The following is a 20071-nucleotide window of genomic DNA, read 5'->3' on the forward strand; positions in this document are numbered from 1 at the left end:
AGGGAGAGAAAAAGAATGGCCTTGGAGAGAAAGATGAGTACATCTCTGAGGTTCCAGTCTATGCATGGCCAGCAAACTTTAGTTCAGACTAAACATCTTCAAGGGTCCTAGAGTGGCTCGGGAGAGCAATTCTGGAAGAAATGGCTCTGGAAGGAATTTGGAAGGAAGGCATTTGGGACATGTGTGGTGACCTGCGCAAAGGGTCAAAGGGACATCCTTATCTGAAGCAAATTACTTCATCATCACCTTTCGACCTCTAAAAACAGCCTCTTCCAATTGGGAGTCAGAGGTTCTGAGTTCTAATTCCAGCTCTGCCATGTACCTGCTGTGTGACCTTGGGCAAATCACTTAGCTTCTCTGTACCTCAGTTCTCTCATTGCAAATTGGGGATTCATTGCCTGTTCTCCCTCCTACTTAGACTGTGAGTCCCAGATGGGACCTGATTATCTTATATCTACCCCAGCGCTCAGTAGAGTGTTGTCACACTGAGACCCTGAACACAGTATTTGTCCAGGTTCAGATAGCTGGCAAACGACAGAGCTGGGATTAAAACCCAAGTCCTCTGATTCCCAGGCCTGGGCTCTTTCCAGTTGGCCATAATGTTTCTCTGTTTCAAATCTAGTCTAGGGCAAACATCCCAATTAAGGGAGGGCCCTTCCAGGCACCAGAGGGCTTGTTAAAAGGAAGCCATCCTAACTGCAGTTGGAGCTAAGCACGTACCACAGGTCTAACTCAATCCTGTATGGCTTTTCATGGGGCTTTCAATAAAACCAAACACTTTTTAGTGGTTTTCCCAATTACACGTCCTTTCAGTTCTCCAAGGGTTCCCCAGGACTGAACCACACGGCTCCCATTAAAGTAAGTGGGCTGTTCTATGACACGAGTCCCTTTGAGAACTAGAAGCCAGTGCCCATTAAGTAGTGAGCTGACGGCAGCTTGTCCTCCACGTTGGCAAACCAGGATTCCCCGACCAGCTTCAACGAGGTGACTGTTCTCGGCTACTGATGCTGGTTGTTTTCCTTATCACGTCTAAGATTTGTCCTCAAGTGGATGTAACTAAGGTTTAGTCAGAACTGGGGCCTTCAGGCTTTCTTCTAAAGAGAGTCCTTGTTGCACCTTGGCATTCCGTTTGACTGAGCCCAGATTTGGGTGTATTTCCAAGTTTTTGAGAAGCATCACGGTCCAGTGGAAAGAATACAGGACTGAGAGTCAGAAGATCTGGGTTCTAATTCTGGCTGCACCGTCCATCTAATAATAACAATAATTATGGTACTTGTTAAGCACTTACTATGTGCCAAGCACTGTTCTAAGCAATGGGGTAGATAACAAGCTAATCAGGTTGGACACAGTCCCTGTCCCACATGGGGTTGACACTCTTACCCTCATTTTACAGAACAGGTAACTGAGGCACAGATAAGTTAAGTGATTTGCCCAAGGTCACATAGCAGGCGTGTAGCGGAGCCGGGATTAGAACTCAGATGATCTGACTCCCAGTCCCATGCTCTATCCACTAGGACAAGCTACTTCCTTTACTAGAGGGCAGAAGCTCATTTTTTGGATAGAGAATGTGTCTACATATTCTGTTATACTCTGCTCTCCCAGACACTTAGTACAGTGCTCTGCACACAGAAAGTGCTCAATAAATACTATTGATTTATCGACTGATGGACATATGGACTCAACTGGAATTACTTGAGTATTTCAGACAACACGAAAATAATAATAGCAATAACTGAGTTATTTGTTAAGTGCTTACTGCGTGCCAGGTGCTGTTCTAAGCGCTGGGGTAGATACGAGATAATCGGATTGGATCCAGGCCCTATCACATACAGGTCTCACAGCCTTCATCTCCATTTTACCAAAAGTGAAGTGAAGTGACTTGCCGAAGGTCACAGAGCAGAGAATTGGCGGACGCAATCCCTCCCGAAGACCCAGAACCTGAATAAACTGTGCAGATCTCAGCCTTGTTGTGGCTTTGCATCTGGCTGACTTGGCTTGGGCCAACTCTAGAGCTGGGAAATACCTTGGCAGGCTCTCAAAAGACAGTGATCCCACACTACATGAAAGGGAACTGACATGACACTGACACTAAGCTCAGAAGTCAAACCAGACTTGAGATGGAAGAGGTGAACCGGTTTGACTCTCTTGGAAGACAGAACACCAGGCTGCAGCCAGGAAACCTATCTGTTCAGCAAGTTTCTTCCTCAGCCCTCATTTGCCCCAGGCTTGGGCCTTTTCCCTCAATTCTTCATTCATCTCAGCCTTGGGGCTGCGACTTGCTTATTTCTGAGCTGAAATCCCGTGGCAGGCATCTGCAAGTGTCTCCACTGTTTATAGTGACTCTGGGGCTTCTACAAACCCTGTGCCATGTTGCGGTCTCCAGGGTTAGTGGAGAAAACAAAGAGCTCACAGTTCCAGTAATAGTGAGGAAGGGCAGACAGGCCATCTTAGCTGAAGGGCTGGAGATTGAGCTGCCTCTGCCTCCCTCTGCTTCTTTCTTTCCATGACAGGGCTCCCCTTCCAAGAACATTTGTCTTCTCCAGGACTCATCAATCGTATTTACTGAGTGCTTACTGAACCAAGCACTTGGGAGAATACAGTACCACAGAGTTGGTAGACATGTTCTCTGTCCACAACGAGCTTACAGAATCATAGATCGCTTCATTTTTTTGCTTTTCCCAACACTTTCCTTGATTGTGTTTTTTTTCCACAGATCCTAGAACATGTCCAAAATGATCTGTATATCCCTGCTGGAGTCATTTCTTGCTATTGTAGTGATTTTCTTCTGGTTATGTCAATATTTTCCATTACTAGAGTTCTCCTGGGTCGGGGGTGGGGGCTGGGCTGGAGGTTCCGGGGATTCGGCTTACACTTTCCTAACTGTCCTCCTGAAACCTCGAACACCTGGCGTTTCACAAAACACCCGAGGGGAAAAAAAAATCCATCAAGTTGATATCATAGGAATAAAGCACCCAGAATTCCATATGATGTGATTGGTGTTTGGTGGAACAGGAAGGAACAAGTGGAAACTGTTGCTTGGAAGATTTTGGAATTTAGATGGTAGCAACAGAAAATTTTCTGGCAGGAATTACCCATTACTGGCTCCTGAGGGAGGTGGTGGATTCTCCCGGCCTCATCTTTCAAGGTGGGGCTCCAAGAACCCAGAGCCTGGGTCCCTCATGGGTCTCCAGGGTGGAGCTGCGATTCCAGAGATCCATCTGAGGCAAAAGATCTCAAATCCCGGCTCCTATTTAAAAGCCTGCATTTCTGTAGGCTTTGGAAAGCATCCGAACAGCCGTTCCATGCAGATCAATCGATCAGTCAAACAGTGGTATTCATTCATTCATTCATTCATTCATTCATTCAATCGTATTTATTGAGCACTTACCACTGAACTAAGCTCTTGGGAGAGTACAATATAACAATGAGCAAACACATTCCCTGCCCACAATGAGTTTACGGTCTAGAATATTGAAGCAGAGCACTGTTCTAAGCATTTGGGAGCGTACAGTACTATAGCATCGGTACATACCATCCCTTCCCACGAGGTGCTTGCAGTCAGAGGGGGAGACAGAGAGAGCACTGTATTAAATGCTTAATAATGTTGGTGTTTGTTTGTTAAGCGCTTACTATGTGCCGAGCACCGTTCTAAGCGCTGGGGTAGACACAGGGGAATCAGGGTGTCCCACGTGGGGCTCACGGTCTTAATCCCCATTTTACAGATGAGGTAACTGAGGCACAGAGAAGTGAAGTGACTTGCCCACAGTCACACAGCTGACAAGTGGCAGAGCTGGGATTCGAACTCATGACCTCTGACTCCAAAGCTCGTGCTCTTTCCACTGAGCCACGCTGCTAGTAGAGTATCATACAATATTGTTGGTCGACATGATCCCTGCACTCAAGGAGCTTACAGTCTAGACCAGGTTTGAGGCAGCAGTTCTTAACCGCAGGGGAATGCAGAGGGAGTGAAAACAGTCCATGGCATCGTCCTATTTTGACCTTTCAGTCCTTTGTCATTTATTTTGTGTTTCAGATGACCAGCTGAACTCAGAAGAGAAGAAGAAGAGAAAGCAGAGGAGAAACCGGACAACCTTTAACAGCAGCCAGCTGCAGGCCTTAGAGAGAGTGTTCGAGAGGACACACTACCCAGATGCCTTTGTCCGGGAAGACCTCGCACGCAGAGTGAACCTCACCGAAGCCAGGGTTCAGGTACCGAAAAGCTAAGCTTAGCCCGGGGCCCTGGATTTCAGTCCACTAGCCCTGACTCTATATTTAGAGAGGCTGGGTGGCCTGGCTGAGCAATGTGGGCCACAAGTGTGGCCGGCTGTGAGGATCAAATTCCCTCAGACCACCGTAAAGAAGTAATTCCTCAAGCCCTTCTAGATCGGGTGAGGGGATCGGATGGGGGCTGGGGTGGTGGTTTCAAACCAATTCCAATAACTATATCAGTGAGATTGAGCCTTATCCCATCTCCCATCCACTGCCCTGAAGAGAGGAAATCAGCTTCCCCCTTTCTCACCCTTGGTCTCCAATTGAGGTAGGCCTGTGCCTACTTGAGGCAGAGAATCACTTCCTAGACAACAGCAGACCGGGCCGCCATTTTCTCTGGTCATTTCCAATCTTCCCCTCTCCGGCCCACGGGGAAAAGTTGGAAGGAGCCCTTTGACAACATACCCACCTTCTCACCCCAGCCACGCCCACACGGAGTTCCCCTTTCTGGTGTGCCCTCCCAAACGCCACTTTGAGCCACCAGTCAATCAAACAGTGGTCCTTACTGAGCACCTATGGAGAGTCAAGCCCAGTGATAAATCCTAGGAAGAGGACAACAGCAGTTAGACCAACATTCCCAATCGAACAATCAGTGGTATTTATTGAATGCTTACTATGAGCAGAGCACTATACTAAGTGATTGGGACAGTACAATACAACAGAGATAGTAAAAGGAGCTTACACTCTAGTGGGAGGGATAAATCAACAACAAAAAAAATGTGATTTGTAGGACAAGGATAGTTTTCCAAATTTCCAAACTGTTGGCAAAGGACACAAGTGAGCACCTAATGCTCTCTCCTGCCATCCCCTAGAAGAATCTTCAGGCGAACTGAAAGCCTTTTCTTCTTCCCTTCTGCAAAAGTAGAATTGGGCTCAAGAATACTTTAGATTTATAGTGCACATTTCCTAGGAAATCCTCAAAGGCATTTTCACATAGATCATGCTATTTATCCTCATGATGTCTCTGTAAGCAGTGCAGAAGCAGGTAAAAGGAAACTTCGATCAATAAATCTTTCCAATGTACACACCAAAGAAGTTAAAACTGCAAAGCTTCTTTGTGTTGGCAATGGGAAGCAGCTCTGTGGGCCCAGAGAAAACAGGGTATGTTGCAAATTGGGTCTGAGTTTTAAGTAAGAGTCACCAGGCAGAGCCTGTCAGTGAAGCAGACTCTTTGTGTTCAGTTTTGTGAGCTGAAAACTGCCACAGACAGGTCGGTTTTATGTTTCTCTTATATATGTAGAGGGATGGATGTCTGCTACTATCTTGAGGAGAAGATGGGGAAGGAACAATTCAGAAGGAGGAAATGAACATTAGCAATACTTAAGGTGAAGGTCTTTCGGGTGATCAAAACCTCCCTGCCACTTCGTTGGATTGGGAATCACATGCTGAAAGGTCCCCTGGGGTTTACAGCATGCTCCATTGCCGATATGGCAGCCAACCCTAGCGCTACGGGTATGAAAGGAGGGACTTGAGCACCTTTCCTAGCCTCTTTGGGAACAATACTCTTCCAGAGGGCTTCCTAAGGATAAAGACTGTGGCTTTTTTCTCCTGTCTGGCTGGACCCCAGGAGTCCATTAAGAGAAATTCAGGAAAAAAAGAAGGAAAAAGCCAGTGGGGCCCAGAGGAGCCACCTCAAAGGATGAGTAGGGGTAGGGGGAGATGAAGCTGTTGAATATCTGGTTCCCTGTCAGAGCTTAAGATCAGAACAATCAATCAATCCATCAATCAGTTAGCATTTAATGAGCATTTACTGCGTGCAGAGCATTGTACTAAGCACTTGGGAGAGTACAGTATATCAGAGTTGCATAGTGGATAGAGGATGGGCCTGGGAGTCAGAAGGTCATGGGTTCTAATCCTGGCTCCTCCACTTGTCTGCTGTGTGACCTTGGGCAAGTCACTTAACTTCTCTATGACTCAGTTATCTCATCTGTAAAATGGAAATTTAGGCCGTGAGCCCCATATGGGATAACCTGATTACTTTGTATCTACCCCAGCGCTTAGAAGAGTGCTTGGCACCTAGTAAGTGCTTAATAAATAGCATTTTAAAAAAAGAGGTGGTACAAGCCGATAAGGGGAAAAGGTTTAACCCTATGCCCCTTTCATTTCCTCCTTGACCCTCTAGCTATCAACATCTGAACCACTGCCAGAACTGTGGCACAGATTTTCAATTACTAATGTTTGCTAAATGGATAGAGCAGAACAATTCAGTCAGTCAAACAGTGGTTTTTTCTGGGAACTTTCTGTGACCCTTACATAGCAAAGGAAGGGCATAAAATACTCAGTTTTTAAAGGAGCTCAGAGTCTTCAGAAAGGAGAAGTAGACAATAAAGAAAAGAACACATTTATTTCAGGATTTCCCCCAACTAGATGACAGGATTCTGTACAAGTTTTGCATGGTGCCTTCTGGGAGTCAAAGAAGTGAGGAGATCTGTGTCAGCCAGCAGATGAATGAAATCAGTTAAAATTGGAGGTCTTTTAACCTAGGTTTTTGAACCCAGACAGAGATGTATGTGGCATCAGATGGGTTCCTTTAGGCACTCATTGTAATGGAATGACAGCATATGTGACATTTTACAGAAGTTTGGTTGAATCTAGAGCGTTTTTTCCAGGGAACCCTAACCCCCAAACTTTCTCCAGAGCTGTTATGCCCCCCTTACAGACCCCCGTATTGTACCTTCCCAAGCACCATTTTTTTTTAATGGCATTTGGTAAGTGCATGCTATGCGCCAGGCACTGTACTAAGCGCTGGGATAAATAGAGGCTAATCATGTTGGACACAGTCCATGTCCCAAATGGGGTTCAATTAATCTTAATCCTCATTTTACAGGTGAGGTAATTGAGGCACAGAGAAGTTAAGTGACTTTCCCAAGGTCACATTTAGAAGCAGCGTGGCTCAGCGGGAAGAGCACGGGCTTGGGATCAGAGGTCATGGGTTCAAATCCTGACTGTCGCTTGTCAGCTGTGTGACTTTGGGCAGTCACTTAATTTCTCTGTGCCTCAGTTACCTCATCTGTAAAATGGGGATTAGGACTGAGCCTCATGTGGGACAACCTGATCACCTTGTATCCTTCTCAGCTCTTAGAACAGTGCTTGGCACATAGTAAGCATTTAACAAATACTATCATCAGCATCATCATCATTATTATTATTATTATTATTAAGTATACAGTAAGCGCTGAATCAATACCATTGATTGATTGATTGATTTTTGAGCTGCAGAACTCGGCAAAGCAGGAACACTGTCCCAATCTTCAGTCTGTTCTTATCAGTGACTCCTCTCCTGCTGCTCTTCCAACCCATGCCAGAAAGAAGGTTTGAATGCTGAGAAAATGAAACTTTGAATATTTTGAGTGACTTTGGCAGTCATTTTGAGTTTGTGATCGTCTCTCCTGGCTGAGCAGTGTGAGAACTAAAAGTCAAAAGAGATTTTGAAACCAAAGTTGATTGGAATAATAAATAACAATAACAATCCTTCCATCTGAAGATGGTAGCATCGGCTGTAATAGAGGCATTTACTGAGCGCCCTTGGTGTTTTGCACTGTACTAGGCTACTGGAAAGTTCAGAATAACAAAGAAAAGGAATAACAAATGCTCCTTGACCTCTAGGAGTCTATACTGTAAAAGGAAAGACAAAAACAAACATAAAAATATTTCCAACTTGAGTGTTGAAAACAAATCAATTTAGTATACATTCAAGAGCCCTAAGGAAGCTAATCTAGGGTGACTACTTATGACCCTCAAGAATTCTAGGCACATGTCTTTCTCCCGCACACATATTTTTATCTAAGGAAATAGTAATAATTTTAAAAAATATGTGACTCACTTCACCTAAGTGACTATTATATAAAACAAAAGTGACTATTTTCATAATGACTATTATTAACAAGTATTTATTAAGCACTTACTATATGCTGTGCTCTTGTGCAGACACAGGATAATCAGACAAAATCCCTGTCCCACACAGAACTCAAAGTATAAGAGGGAGGGAGAATAGATATGTAGTAGATATTTAATGTTCATTTTACAGATGAGGAAACTGAGACATAGAGAAGTTTAGTGACTTGCCCAAGGTCAAGCTAAAGGCCTTAACCCTGATCTTCCTTCTCCTCCTGTCCCTGGCCCCACTGGTCACCTCCCTCCACTTCCTTGCCCCATACAATACTGTAAACTTGTTGTGGGCCGCCAACGTGGGTCTACCATTTCCGTTGTATTCTACTCTCCCAAGCACTTAATACAGTGCTCTACCCCACTAAGTACTCAATAAATACCAGTGATTGATTGATTGATTGATTGATAGGAAACTGGTATCATCACCCTATCTTCTGCTCCAGCTGTGGGATGACACTGGTTCCTCCCGGCTGATTTGTCATAGCGCATTTTGAAGAATCCATCAGTGGTATTTTCTGAACACACATTGTGTCAAGCATTGCACTAAACCATTGGGAGAGTACTATACCATAGAGTTGGTAGACATGAGCTCTACCCTCAAGGAGATTATAATCTAGATTTAGAATCATTTCAATATAGGAGAAAATAATAATAATGTTGGTATTTGTTAAGCGCTAACTATGTGTAGAGCACTGTTCTAAGCGCTGGGGTAGATTTACAGGGTAATCAGGTTGTCCCACGCGAGGCTCACAGTCTTAATTCCCATTTTACAGATGAGGTAACTGAGGGACAGAGAAGTTAAGTGACTTGCCCACAGTCACACAGCTGACAAATGGCAGAGCCGGGATTCGAACTCTGAGGCCCATGCTCTTTCCACCGAGCCATGCCACTTCTCTGAAATATATGTCAAAACACTTGAACTCGGGGACTGTTTGGAGTGATCAGGAACAGGCTTCCATATCGATGAATTACTTATCTGCTGTGGTCCTGCAGATAAGAAATGAATCAATGGATAAAGTGGGTCTTTCTTTAGTGGTACCTAGGGTAACCAAAGATTCTCTCGTGCTTCAGCCCAGATGGAGAAATGTAAACAGCTGACTCACAGAGGAAGTCCTGATCAGCAGGGCTATTTTTTTTTTAAAAGGAATTGGACTGTTTTTCAATTTCCTGTGAAGCCCTTAGAAGTAATAAAAAAGGCCTTTATGGGGGTGGATTTCCTGTAAAGATGAAAGGCCAGATACACCAGTTTCATTTTGGAGACCTCTACTAACTTGCTCTTTAGGTCTGCTGTACAGTCGGGTGAGATCTGCTTCTTGGGTTTGTTGGCTGAGTCTGAGAGAGATAGCCAGGCTGTCAGGGTCAGGGTCACCTGCATTAAGTCATTTTGCAAACTTTCACTGGCACTGGCCCTCGGCTTTTTCCCAAGCAGCATTCATTGAAAGGCTTGAGCCAAAAACAGGCTAAAATATAGAGAGGGCAGTAGCCACTGGCAAAATACCACACCAAGGGTTCAAGCTTGTGGGGTGAGCAGAATAGTAACTAATAATAATAATAATAATAATAATGTGCTGATTATGAATCAAGTACTGTGCTAGGCACTGCGATAGAAAAAGGACCCAGTCCCCGTCCCACTTGAGGTTAGCAGTCTAAGGGGGAGGGGGAACAGACATTGAATCCCCATTTTACATACAAGGAAAGTGAGGCGCAAAGAAGTTAAGTGAGTTGCCCATGGTCCAACAGCAGACAAGAAGTAGAGTGAGGATTAGAACCCGGGTCTCCCAGCTCCCAGCTCCGTTCTCTCCCCAGAAGCCTGCACACCTACAAAGAGGAGCTCGTCTGATGTAACCTTTGATTTCTCTCCCACTCCTCCTCTCCCCAAACCTTCCAGGTGTGGTTTCAGAACCGAAGAGCCAAGTTTCGCCGAAACGAGAGGGCCATGCTGGCTAACAAAAACGCCTCCCTCCTTAAATCCTACTCGGGGGAAGTGACCGCCGTGGAACAACCCATCGTCCCGCGTCCTGCTCCGAGACCCACTGACTATCTCTCCTGGGGAACGGCTTCTCCGTACAGGTGAACCAACGGTCCACTCTCGCGTCCGTCCCACTCAGCCGCTTTCCATCTGGATCCGGCCTAGTTGCCCGGGAAGCTGTGGAAATGGCTTTCGCGGGGTTGGTCTGCCCAGACTCTCACCAGCAGCTCTGCTGCAGTGCTCTAGTTGTCCTAGGAATGGGGTTGGTTGGCAGAACAGAGAGAGACTCCACCAGACTCATGAACGTTTGGGGAAAGGATGCTCAAAAAAGAATAAAGACCTCTAGAATAAGCATTGCTTCTAGAATGAGGTCCTTCCTTATTTTAACTTGGAAAGACCGGTTTTGTTGTTTTTTCCAGAAACTTCCTTTTTGCTGGTTGGGTAGGACTCTCTAAGGGTTATCCTGAAGCTGATCTGCACATTCAAAGCAGTATTTGAGAATTAAATAGAGAATGAGCAAATTCTGACTGGTTCAGTGATCCTAACGCCTTTAGTCAATCATTCAATCAGAGCACTGTACGAAGTGCTTGGGAGAGGACAATATAGCAGAGTTGGTAGACGCTTTCCCTGCCCACAAGGAGCTTGGAGTCTAGAGAGAAGCTTACAGTCTAGAGTCTACAGCTTTAGTCCCAGCTAGGGCTGCTTAAACATCCCCATTTAGTGATGCCATCTAATTTCCTGAGGATTTCTAGAAGGGTGAGAGTTATGATGTAGAATTGCATATCGTTTTTTATATTTAAATCTTACAGTTCATCTGAATTAATTCCATCCTCTGAACTTCTGAAATATTAATCAAGGTAGGCAAAAACGAGACCTTCCGGAGCACTATATTTAGACTCCAAGCTTTTCATAGTTTCACTGTAAAAATAATTCAAAGACTAATGAGAATTTTAGTTTCATTAAAAGATAAAAAAAAAAGCAGATGATGAGGTTAGTCATTGACTTGGGAAATGGGCTTGGGACCACAGAGCTTGTTTGACTTCAAAATCTGTGATCCGAGCATGCCCAAGATCAGCAGCAACTCAATGTTATGGTTTGTAGAGATATGGATGGTTTGTTGGAAACTGACTTCTATTCTCTTTTACCTGGATCCTTGATACAAAGATCAAGAGGCATCCTTGGAGTCATTGCTGAACCTCCCAGCAGAATCCCAGAAGGTCGTATGAATCAATGAATAGTCTTTTGGAGCATCTATTATGCATACAGTGCTGTAATAATAATAATAATGATGGCATTTGTTAAGCGCTTACTCTGTGCAAAGCATCATTCTAAGCGCTGGGGGAGGGGATACAAGGTGATCAGGTTGTCCCACGTGGGGCTCCCAGTCTTAATTCCCATTTTCCAGATGAGGTAACTGAGACACAGAGAGGTTAAGTGACGTGGCCCAAGTCACACAGCTGACAAGTAGCGGAGCTGAGATTAGAACCCATGACCTCTGACTTCCAAGCCCGGGTTCTTTCCATTGAGCAACGCTGCTTCACTGTACTAAGTGTTTGGGGGAGTAAAATTGACAGATGTAGTTTCTGCCCTTAAGGAGATTGCATTCTATTGGAGGAATTTACAATCCAATATCCTTTCAGGCTAAGGATTGCAGCCTTCACAAGGATGAGGATTAAGTATGGTGCTACTCATATCTGATTACTTTTTGGTTTCCCTGTGGGGAGGGGTTTTCTCTCTGGTATAATTAGACTTTGTAAAAAGAAGCTAGAAATGAAATCTAGTGGGCTAGGTTGGGAAAAGTTACTCCCAGGTGCTGCTTAGGTTCCTTAGGAGATTAAGCAACTCTTTCAGATCATTAAAGGATTGTCTAGTATCAGTGCATAAATGGTAACCTTCGAACCCTCTCCCAAAGTCCAATTTATATGGAGCAAAAACTGGGCTTTAGGAAGTGGCTTCATGATAGTTTGTTCATTTTGAAAAGATAATGAAATCTCTTAGTATTTCAGCATTCTCTTATTGCATTTCTAGCTAAGACACAACAGTGCTGCAGTTCACTGGGGGAGTGAATTCAACTATGGTCGACTTACCTTGTTTCACTGGAAGCATGAGACAGAAATGAATATTGAAAAGCAAACTGAATATGAGGTCTTTGGCTTAGAACTCTGAAGAATAGCTTCTGTTTGTACACCTTGAGACTTCCATTTTCCATAACTGACTTGGATGATTTTACTTCAGGGTTCTTCTCAACACTCTTGTGAGAGGTTGGTGTTGCCACCCTTATTGTACAGATGAGAAACTGGAGGCACTGAGGGGTTGAGTGACCTGCCCAAGGTTATAGGACAAGTTCCCAGCCAATGGAAAGGAGAAATCATGACTGTTTACTCCATCTTGCTACTTTACTTTCTGATCCAGGAGACTGTCCTTCCCAGGAAAATATAGTTGGCTAACAGTGTTTAATTTCACATCACTGTTTTCAGTTTACACTTCTGGGGTTCTCCACACTCACTGCTATCCCCAAGCGATTGAGCGATCTACCGTCAGATTCATACACGCCAGAGAAGAATTGTTCCAGTGAAAGTCCTAGCGGTCACACACTCTCGAGTGGGTTGAGCCCTGGCTCAACTATGCAGCTCAGGAGTGGTGAGCAGAATGTTGAGAACATCATCCTTCTCTCATCTCGCAGGCTTTCCCCTGAAGATGACAGGCAGAGGGGAAAACCAAAGAGCAAAAGCATTGTTTTTCTTTGGTCAGAAACCAGGCATGAAGTCTTAGGTAGCTAGAGACAGCCTAAAGATGTGCAAGTTCTGACCCTTGGCTCTCATTTGAGGAGCAGGAGGGGAACTGCCCCCTTAACCATTCCCCCTCATGGGAGGAATATAAAGAGGGACACGGCTTTAGCTGTACTTGGCCACGAAAGCCGATGGTTAGGCCAGAGCGGGTGTGGACAATGGCAGCAGAGAGGGTAGACTCTCTCCCACCTCTTCCCCTCTGCTTTCTTTGTCGCTGTCCTCTTGCCGCCGCCCTGCACTGCTCGTAGTCCTGGTGCCTGACTTCTGCTGAACTCGTTTGCCTCATTTCTTCCTCTCACACTTTCAAAAATAGATCCTCGTCCCTCCCAAGATGTTGTTTACACGAGGGGCTTCATAACGGATTCTAACGAAGACACTGAAAAGGTAACTGCCCAGTGGGGGCTGGGGGGTGGTGGTTATTTGGGGGCAGGGTTTGAGTGGGAGGTAGCGTGCTCCTGGATTAGAACCGTGGGCTAGCTGAGCAGTGAGGGGCTAGGCTGGGGATTGCTAGAGAGGAGATCGCAACCTCTGACTTGGGTCCTTTAGATCATCCCAAGCCTCAGTGAACTGGGAGAATTGCTAAAAGCCTCTCTGGTCTGGAAGGATAGCATACTGACCCGGAGTCCCAGATTGGATTTAGAACGAGTCCTCATCCTGGCCTTGGCAAGGCAGTTCATCTCTTTTTTCAGTTTTTCCATCTGTAAAATGGAGTCTCCCCTGACTCCCCCTGTGATGTGAGGAGGATTGAGAGTTAATGCATACAGAAATCTCACGGTACTTTGGGGGGAGATTCTGTATAAATGCAAACTGATATCTGATTGATGAAGAGGATAGAGAAATGATAATCAGATGGGGTAATCTAACCAAAAGCAATAAAATCTGACCACTTTCTGACAGAATATGATAGTATTTTGGCTATTTAATTAAGGGGACAGAGCTAAGAGAAGATATCCACTCTGTGAGTATCACTAAATAGCCATGTCACACATGGGGGTGTCTTTTGGGAAAATGATAAAAGTGGAAAGAATTTTTTAAAATAACAAGTTCTGAGGCTTTTCCTAACAATCCTGAGAGGCTTCAAAAGCCTTCAGTGTGTAGAAGTTGCCAAGATTTACCCAAATCTCTTGCATCTGCAGAATTGGACTGGTTTTCTCATGGTCTTTAGGGAGATTTCTTTTAACACTTCCTCTTCCCATGGTAATGACGAGCCATGTCCGGACAACCACCCTGCTGCCATTTTGAGATTTGCACTGAAAGTTTGAAGGACCTAGTGGAAAAATCCCAGATAGGAAAATAGTCACCTACACTAGGTTCAATTGTCAGTTCAGGCTGGGTATCAGAAAGAAGTAAAACCAAAAATCCTTGCTTTTTTAGCAATTGAAAATGACTGCAAGCCACCACGTAAAAACATATATCAGCTATTCCTAGCAACCACTCTGCCAATGAGGTGGCTACCATCCCACTGGTCAACTGAATATCACCCGTTTGGTTCGGGCAGTCATGTAACCTAAATTTAGAGTTGATCTAGAATTCCCCTCCCCAATCCAGCTGGCTGTCTACTGCCTCCCCTAACAGAACCTATGCTTCAAGCTGAGTTGGGTTTTCTGAAATCCTTCTCAGAATAAAGATGCAAAACTCATGAGTTAATTGCAGCTGCCAGGGTAGATGAGAAATATTTTCTTTTCATCCTTCATACAAGTCCCAGGGCTTGGACCCCAAACTCAACTGACACATCTGACACACTGAGCACAGGTGTCCTCACAGTAAATTCAGGGCCATACTTTAATCCTCAGAGGGCAAGTAGGAAGGGAAAAGAGGGAACAGCATCCCAACCAGATGAAATTTGGCTCTCATTATTAAGGCAAGCCCTGTTTTACTGTTGATGCAGATTCCTCTTCCCAGTCACTCTAGTGAATCCTGTTCTGGGCTACAGAGTTGGCATAAACCTTCAAATTGACTCCCGTTTCTAAGGGGGAGAAGTTTAATCTCATGGAGGAGATGGCAGTGAAGGGGTTGCCTGGCTTCTTGGGTAGAGGATTGGGTTGCCCGACAGTGCTCATTGGACTAGGGATGAAAGCACGCGTACCCGTTACCTTTTCAGAGGGGAGAAAATGAAGGAAATGGAAAGAAATATGAGAATGAAAAATAGCCCGAGGGGTGGAAGTAGGAAGAGGTAGGCGTCAAAGAGGACGGTCATTCACTTGCATCTTGTTCTTAAGAGGAATTGCCCTTTCTCTTGCCCCAGTAGACTTCCTTAAATTACCACCATGGGAATGGGAAGACATCCACTCACCAGGCTGTGCTGGAGCCTCTTGCATGAGCCTACCTGGGTCTGTTGCCAGCATGCTCTTGGATGGTGTTTTTGGCTAAAGTGTGGGAGGAGAGAACTGAGCCCATAGGTGGAGATCCTTCTGTGAATCCACCATAAAGGAAACGTGCTTCCAAAGAGTGTAAACCCCTTTGCAGGGAATCTGTCCGCCTCTTTATTCTGTATTCCCTTAGCGCTTAATATAGTACACTGCACCAAGTAGGTGCTCAGTACACTCTACTACTATGACTATTATTATGACTGCTACTACTAAATGAGTGGGAGGAACCTCAGGATTTAGGGTAAAAGCAGGGAGTCAAGACTTTCAGTGTCTGCACCTGAATCAGTCACGGATTGGCTGAGATCCTGGGAAAAGTTAAGTCACAGAACCCCAACTCATACACTTGTAAAAGTTCCACGATATCACTTGCCCACTTTCCAGGGCACTATAAAATTCAGTTGATTAACATTTTGCAAGTTACCTTCAGGTGGGCAGGTCACGAGCAATTGCTAATTCCAAAGATTTTTTAGGACGGACCCTGCAGCAACTCCTTCCTGAGTGCCACTGTTTCGAAGCATTGTGGGAAATGTCCAAGTCGGGTTTTCTTGGAAAATAAAATAGAAACTGTTATTAAGATGGAACTGTCCTAGGGGGAGTGCAAGGATAGGGGGATAGCATACTCTCTTGCTTAAACTATATGCCTTATTTCCGTTGATTTTCTCTTGGGATACAAAACACCGGCCATGATTCATTTCAAAAATAAAGCTACTGTTTTAGCTATAAATTAAGACTAGGGAGAACCTCAGTCTACCCAGAGACTCTCCAAAGAATCCGCTGATTTGGCAAGGACTGGAATATTAGATGAATATTGACAGGAATGTGCAAAACATTCCTACAGCAGGAAAGCAATGTATTTTGGTCCTGCCCTTTCAGGACTGACTGGATGAAATGTGGTTTTCATAGTAATAGAAATGCTTGTACTGGCACAGATGTGATCAGCTTTAGGAAACCCAAGAGATTCCTAAGCATCCTGCATTCAATCCAAAGTTTTCGAGGTGCAAAAGAAGGGTGATCCTCATTCTGATCTTCTGACACCCAAGAGGAGGAAGCCCAGTTGATCAGGGTATCAGTTGGACAGACTCAAGGAGGATCGTTGGAACAAAGAGCTGATTTGTTGGGACCCACAATGCCTTCTTTCTCCAACTGGATCTTAGCAGCCGCAGTGGTAGAAAACATGTGTGTGAGCTGGTGTCAAGAGAGGTTGTCTGCAGTGCTCCTGGTTGGGTTCAGAATTGGAAAAGGCTGAGGCAGTGGGAGTCGGGAACATGTCCTTTTCAAAATACCGTATAAAGAACCACGGCCACTCTCAAAATTGGTTTGTAGCCTCAGGCCTCTGACGATCGTTTTTCTTTTTTTTATGGTATTTTTTAAGTGCTTACTATGTGCCAGGCACTGTTCTAAGCACCGAGGAAGATACAAGCTAATCAGGTTGGACACGGTCCATGTCTTAATCTTCATTTTACAGATGAGTTTACTAAGGTACAGAGAAGTTAAGTGACTTGCCCAAGATCACTCAGCAGAAAAGTGGCAGAGCCGGGATTAGAATCCAGAGCCTTCTGACTCCCAGGTCCAGACTCTATCCACTAGGCAACACTGCTTCTCTAAATTGGTCTTCACCACCTCCCTATTAGAAACCTGCCCGAAGAGAAGACCACCCCCTTGCCACCACCCCCGCAATACCCTGTGGTGAAAATGGGGCACTGTAATTGGGGACCCCTGATTTTCTCCAACTCTCTACTCTGCTTGTAAAGTGGTTTGTCCACCTGTGGGATCAGAAGGTTCAGGAATTGCATTCCCTGTGTCTCCTGCACTCCTCTTTCCTATGTTTCCAACCTGAGCATTTTGGTGGAAGAAGTCTATCCAGCCGACCCGTAAAGGAACCTTTGGCCCCACTCAAGAAATAGGCTGCGTATAGCCTGGAGGCCCATCGTGTTGGCCTGGCAGTTATCTCAGAGCTCAGAATACGGTCACCGCACGGTAATGAATGGCCGGATGGAAGGGAGCACATTTACAAGGAAAGGCAAAGAGACGAACCTGGCCCCAGATCTTTAACTCTGTGAGCCCTAAACCCCCTGCTTCTGGTGCTCCCCCACCCCCCCAGTGGGGCACCCCTATATCGTTTTGATAGACAGTTCTGAACTGATCCAAACAGCTGTCCATAATCCTTAGGGTACCACCGGAAAACTCAGGGGAAAGCGGCTTTTTGTGGTACAGTAATTGACCCCTAAGGTGGTTTCCTGTCTGGGCTGCTTTGGGCCCCTCTTTAGGGTTTTCACTCTCCCTGTTACTCTCAGAAATGTCAGTGCTAATGATGTGATCTTTCTGCCTCAAGGAGGAAGGTCGGGTTGTTTTCCGGGTTGGTTCTGCCGCTCTCTCTCCCTGGAACAATAAACTCCCTGAGGCTGACGCGATTCCCTTGGAATTCAGGCGACAGAAAAGCACCGGTCACTCTGCCCAAGTAGCCGCTGCCCATTCCTGTGCTGTGGGAAGGGATTTTTGTTGGGTTTAAAAATCAATTAGGAATGTTTTCCTCAAATTAAACTGAATCCTTTAAGTGTTTGGTTTCATGAGTAATCTACATCCAGTGGTAAAAAGTCATTTATATCCCCAAACACAGCAACATGTGGTGTCTGTGCTGGAACTGACAGAAAACCACTAATTACACCTCTCAGGCCTATTGGCTCTCCAGGATGGATCCTCGGCCTTAATTACAAGTGCTGGTGATTGAGACATAGTCATAGATTTTTCTTAGCATTGGGAGCCACTAGAAACTATTGATTTGCCCCGGGCCATCCAACTCTAGACCAGAGCAGTTAATGCTCTAGGCTCCTTGAGCCTTCTCCAGGTCTTCGTTTCTAAATCTGGCCCGACACACCTTTTTCTACCCAGCCAAACAAGGGAATGGCTACATTCCTGAGCCTACTGGCCCCTTAGGTAGCCTACCACATAGAGCTACAGTATCAAGCAACCAGTAGTATTTATTCAATGTTTTCTCTGTGCAGAGCATTGTACTAAGCACTTGGGAGAGTACAATATGAAAGAGTATATTATGAAAGACATGATCCCTTCTGGGGGGTTAGCTCAGGGAAAAGGGCATCCATACAAACACGCACCCACACTCATCAACTGACTTTAGCAGGGGTTGTCCCTGTTGAGATAATCACTCGTTCAGTGAACCGACGCAGCAAACGTGATTCTCCTGCCATCTCCGGCTCCTGCTCCAAGACAGTGGTACCAACACTGTAGGTGTGCGGTACGGCAACGTTGGTGGCTTTGTGAGGCTAATGTCTGATCATTCTCCCTGCTCTCTTCTTTCTCCATGTCCCTACAGTGCTATGGCTACCTACTCTGCCACGTGTGCCAACACCAGCCCAGCCCAGGGCATGAACATGGCCAACAGCATTGCCAACCTGAGACTGAAGGCAAAGGAATATAGTTTACAGAGGAATCAGGTCCCAACAGTCAACTGAGGCCCCAGAAGAAATCCCCTTCGCCCCCCAAACCAAACAAAGACACCCATCCTGCTCTCATTTCTTCATCTGCTGGGAAAAAAAAACACACGCAGAACTAAATTTGGGGACAAAAGCAGAGAAAAGGAGGAGAGGAGCAAGCTGAAAAATTGGCTAAAATACATTCCTCCTCATTTTGGAGTACCATCATCCTGGTTTCCATATTTCATTCCCCGGCTCATTCATGCTTTGCTCCGTATACTTCAGCTTCTTCAGTTAAGTCCACCCCAGCCCGTTGTTTTACGATTATTATTAAGAGTTCACAGCTGCAGAAGAAGATTTATATGCTGAAAAAGTGCCTAAAGCCACACCAGCCACGATTCTATCTTGACCCCTGTGGCCTTTCCTGCACCTTCCCCCCAACCCCCTCCCCTCCCATCTCACCCTGTAGAAGTTTGTCAAAGGCCTCTGGAGAAGGAAAGCCTCATGAAGAACCCAGACTAGACTTTCTCCGAGGCTTGCGAGCGGGCTTCTCCGCCGCCATCCCCCCGACCCTCCCCCGGAGAAGGCCTCTATGCACAACGCTCGACGCGACGTTTGAACGTGCCTTGATCTCTTCCTAACCTGGCTGCCTGCAAACTCCAAGCCTTAGTCGAAAGCCAGCTATTCTGGATTTAGACGCATGTGTTGCTTTTGATTGATTTGGTGGCACTGCCATTTTGAACAGCCAAAGAAAGTAGAAATGCTTTTCATTCCAGAAAGGAAGGGAAAAACACTCTGCAGAAAAAGGACTGGGATCCGTGATGGCGAATTCTACTGTTTCCGTTTGGTGCCACGGGTATTAAAGGGCTGTCAGATGCACATTTATATATACTGTATATAGTTATATATATTATATATATATATATAAAATATTCCTGCAAGCTTGGTTTTGTGGTTTCTCAATAAAAATGTCAGGTTGTCACTGTCACCACCTTGCCTGTCTCCCAAGTGAAGGGGCAAATCAATGAATATCCTGTTTTCTTTTCTCTGGATACAGCAGTCCCTATCAAGTCCGTAGAACCATATTCAGGGTGAACCCCTTTTTAAGCATGCAGTGTGGCTCTAAATGGACCATGGTGAAGGTTCCTCTGCTAGACTGCAAACTCCATGCGGGCAGCGACCCTTTCTAACCAGCTCTATTGTAAATTCCCAAGAGCTGAGTACAATGCTCTGCATACGATAGACTGCAAGCTCCTTGAATCATGTCTACCAGCTCTATCGTACTCCCTCAAGAGCTGAGTACGGTGCTCTGCACAGAGTAAGGCGCTCAGTAAATACTATCGATCGATCAGTCGA

General features: G+C 45.4%; 1 protein-coding gene across 1 annotated transcript; it reads left to right on the plus strand.

Annotated features, from left to right (window-relative positions):
• Positions 1–3057: 3057 nt before the first annotated feature.
• PRRX1 (paired related homeobox 1) lies at positions 3058–19703 on the plus strand. The gene is made up of 4 exons (XM_007669022.2): positions 3058–3145; positions 4034–4209; positions 10046–10227; positions 18616–19703. Exons 1-4 carry the CDS (start codon positions 3058–3060, stop codon positions 18752–18754), a joined length of 585 nt encoding a protein of 194 aa, XP_007667212.1. The 3' UTR covers positions 18755–19703.
• Positions 19704–20071: the final 368 nt, after the last annotated feature.

This window comes from Ornithorhynchus anatinus, chromosome 16 (assembly GCF_004115215.2).
Source record: "Ornithorhynchus anatinus isolate Pmale09 chromosome 16, mOrnAna1.pri.v4, whole genome shotgun sequence".
Classification (NCBI taxonomy): domain Eukaryota; kingdom Metazoa; phylum Chordata; class Mammalia; order Monotremata; family Ornithorhynchidae; genus Ornithorhynchus; species Ornithorhynchus anatinus.

Bases quoted from the DNA above. Each gene is read 5' to 3' on its own strand.
- PRRX1 (XM_007669022.2), top strand. From the start codon at position 3,058: ATGGTAGCAACAGAAAATTTTCTGGCAGGAATTACCCATTACTGGCTC. The intron at 3,146-4,033 runs GTGGGGCTCCAA...TTTGTGTTTCAG, and splicing joins TCCCGGCCTCATCTTTCAAG to ATGACCAGCTGAACTCAGAA. The intron at 10,228-18,615 runs GTGAACCAACGG...ATGTCCCTACAG, and splicing joins GGAACGGCTTCTCCGTACAG to TGCTATGGCTACCTACTCTG.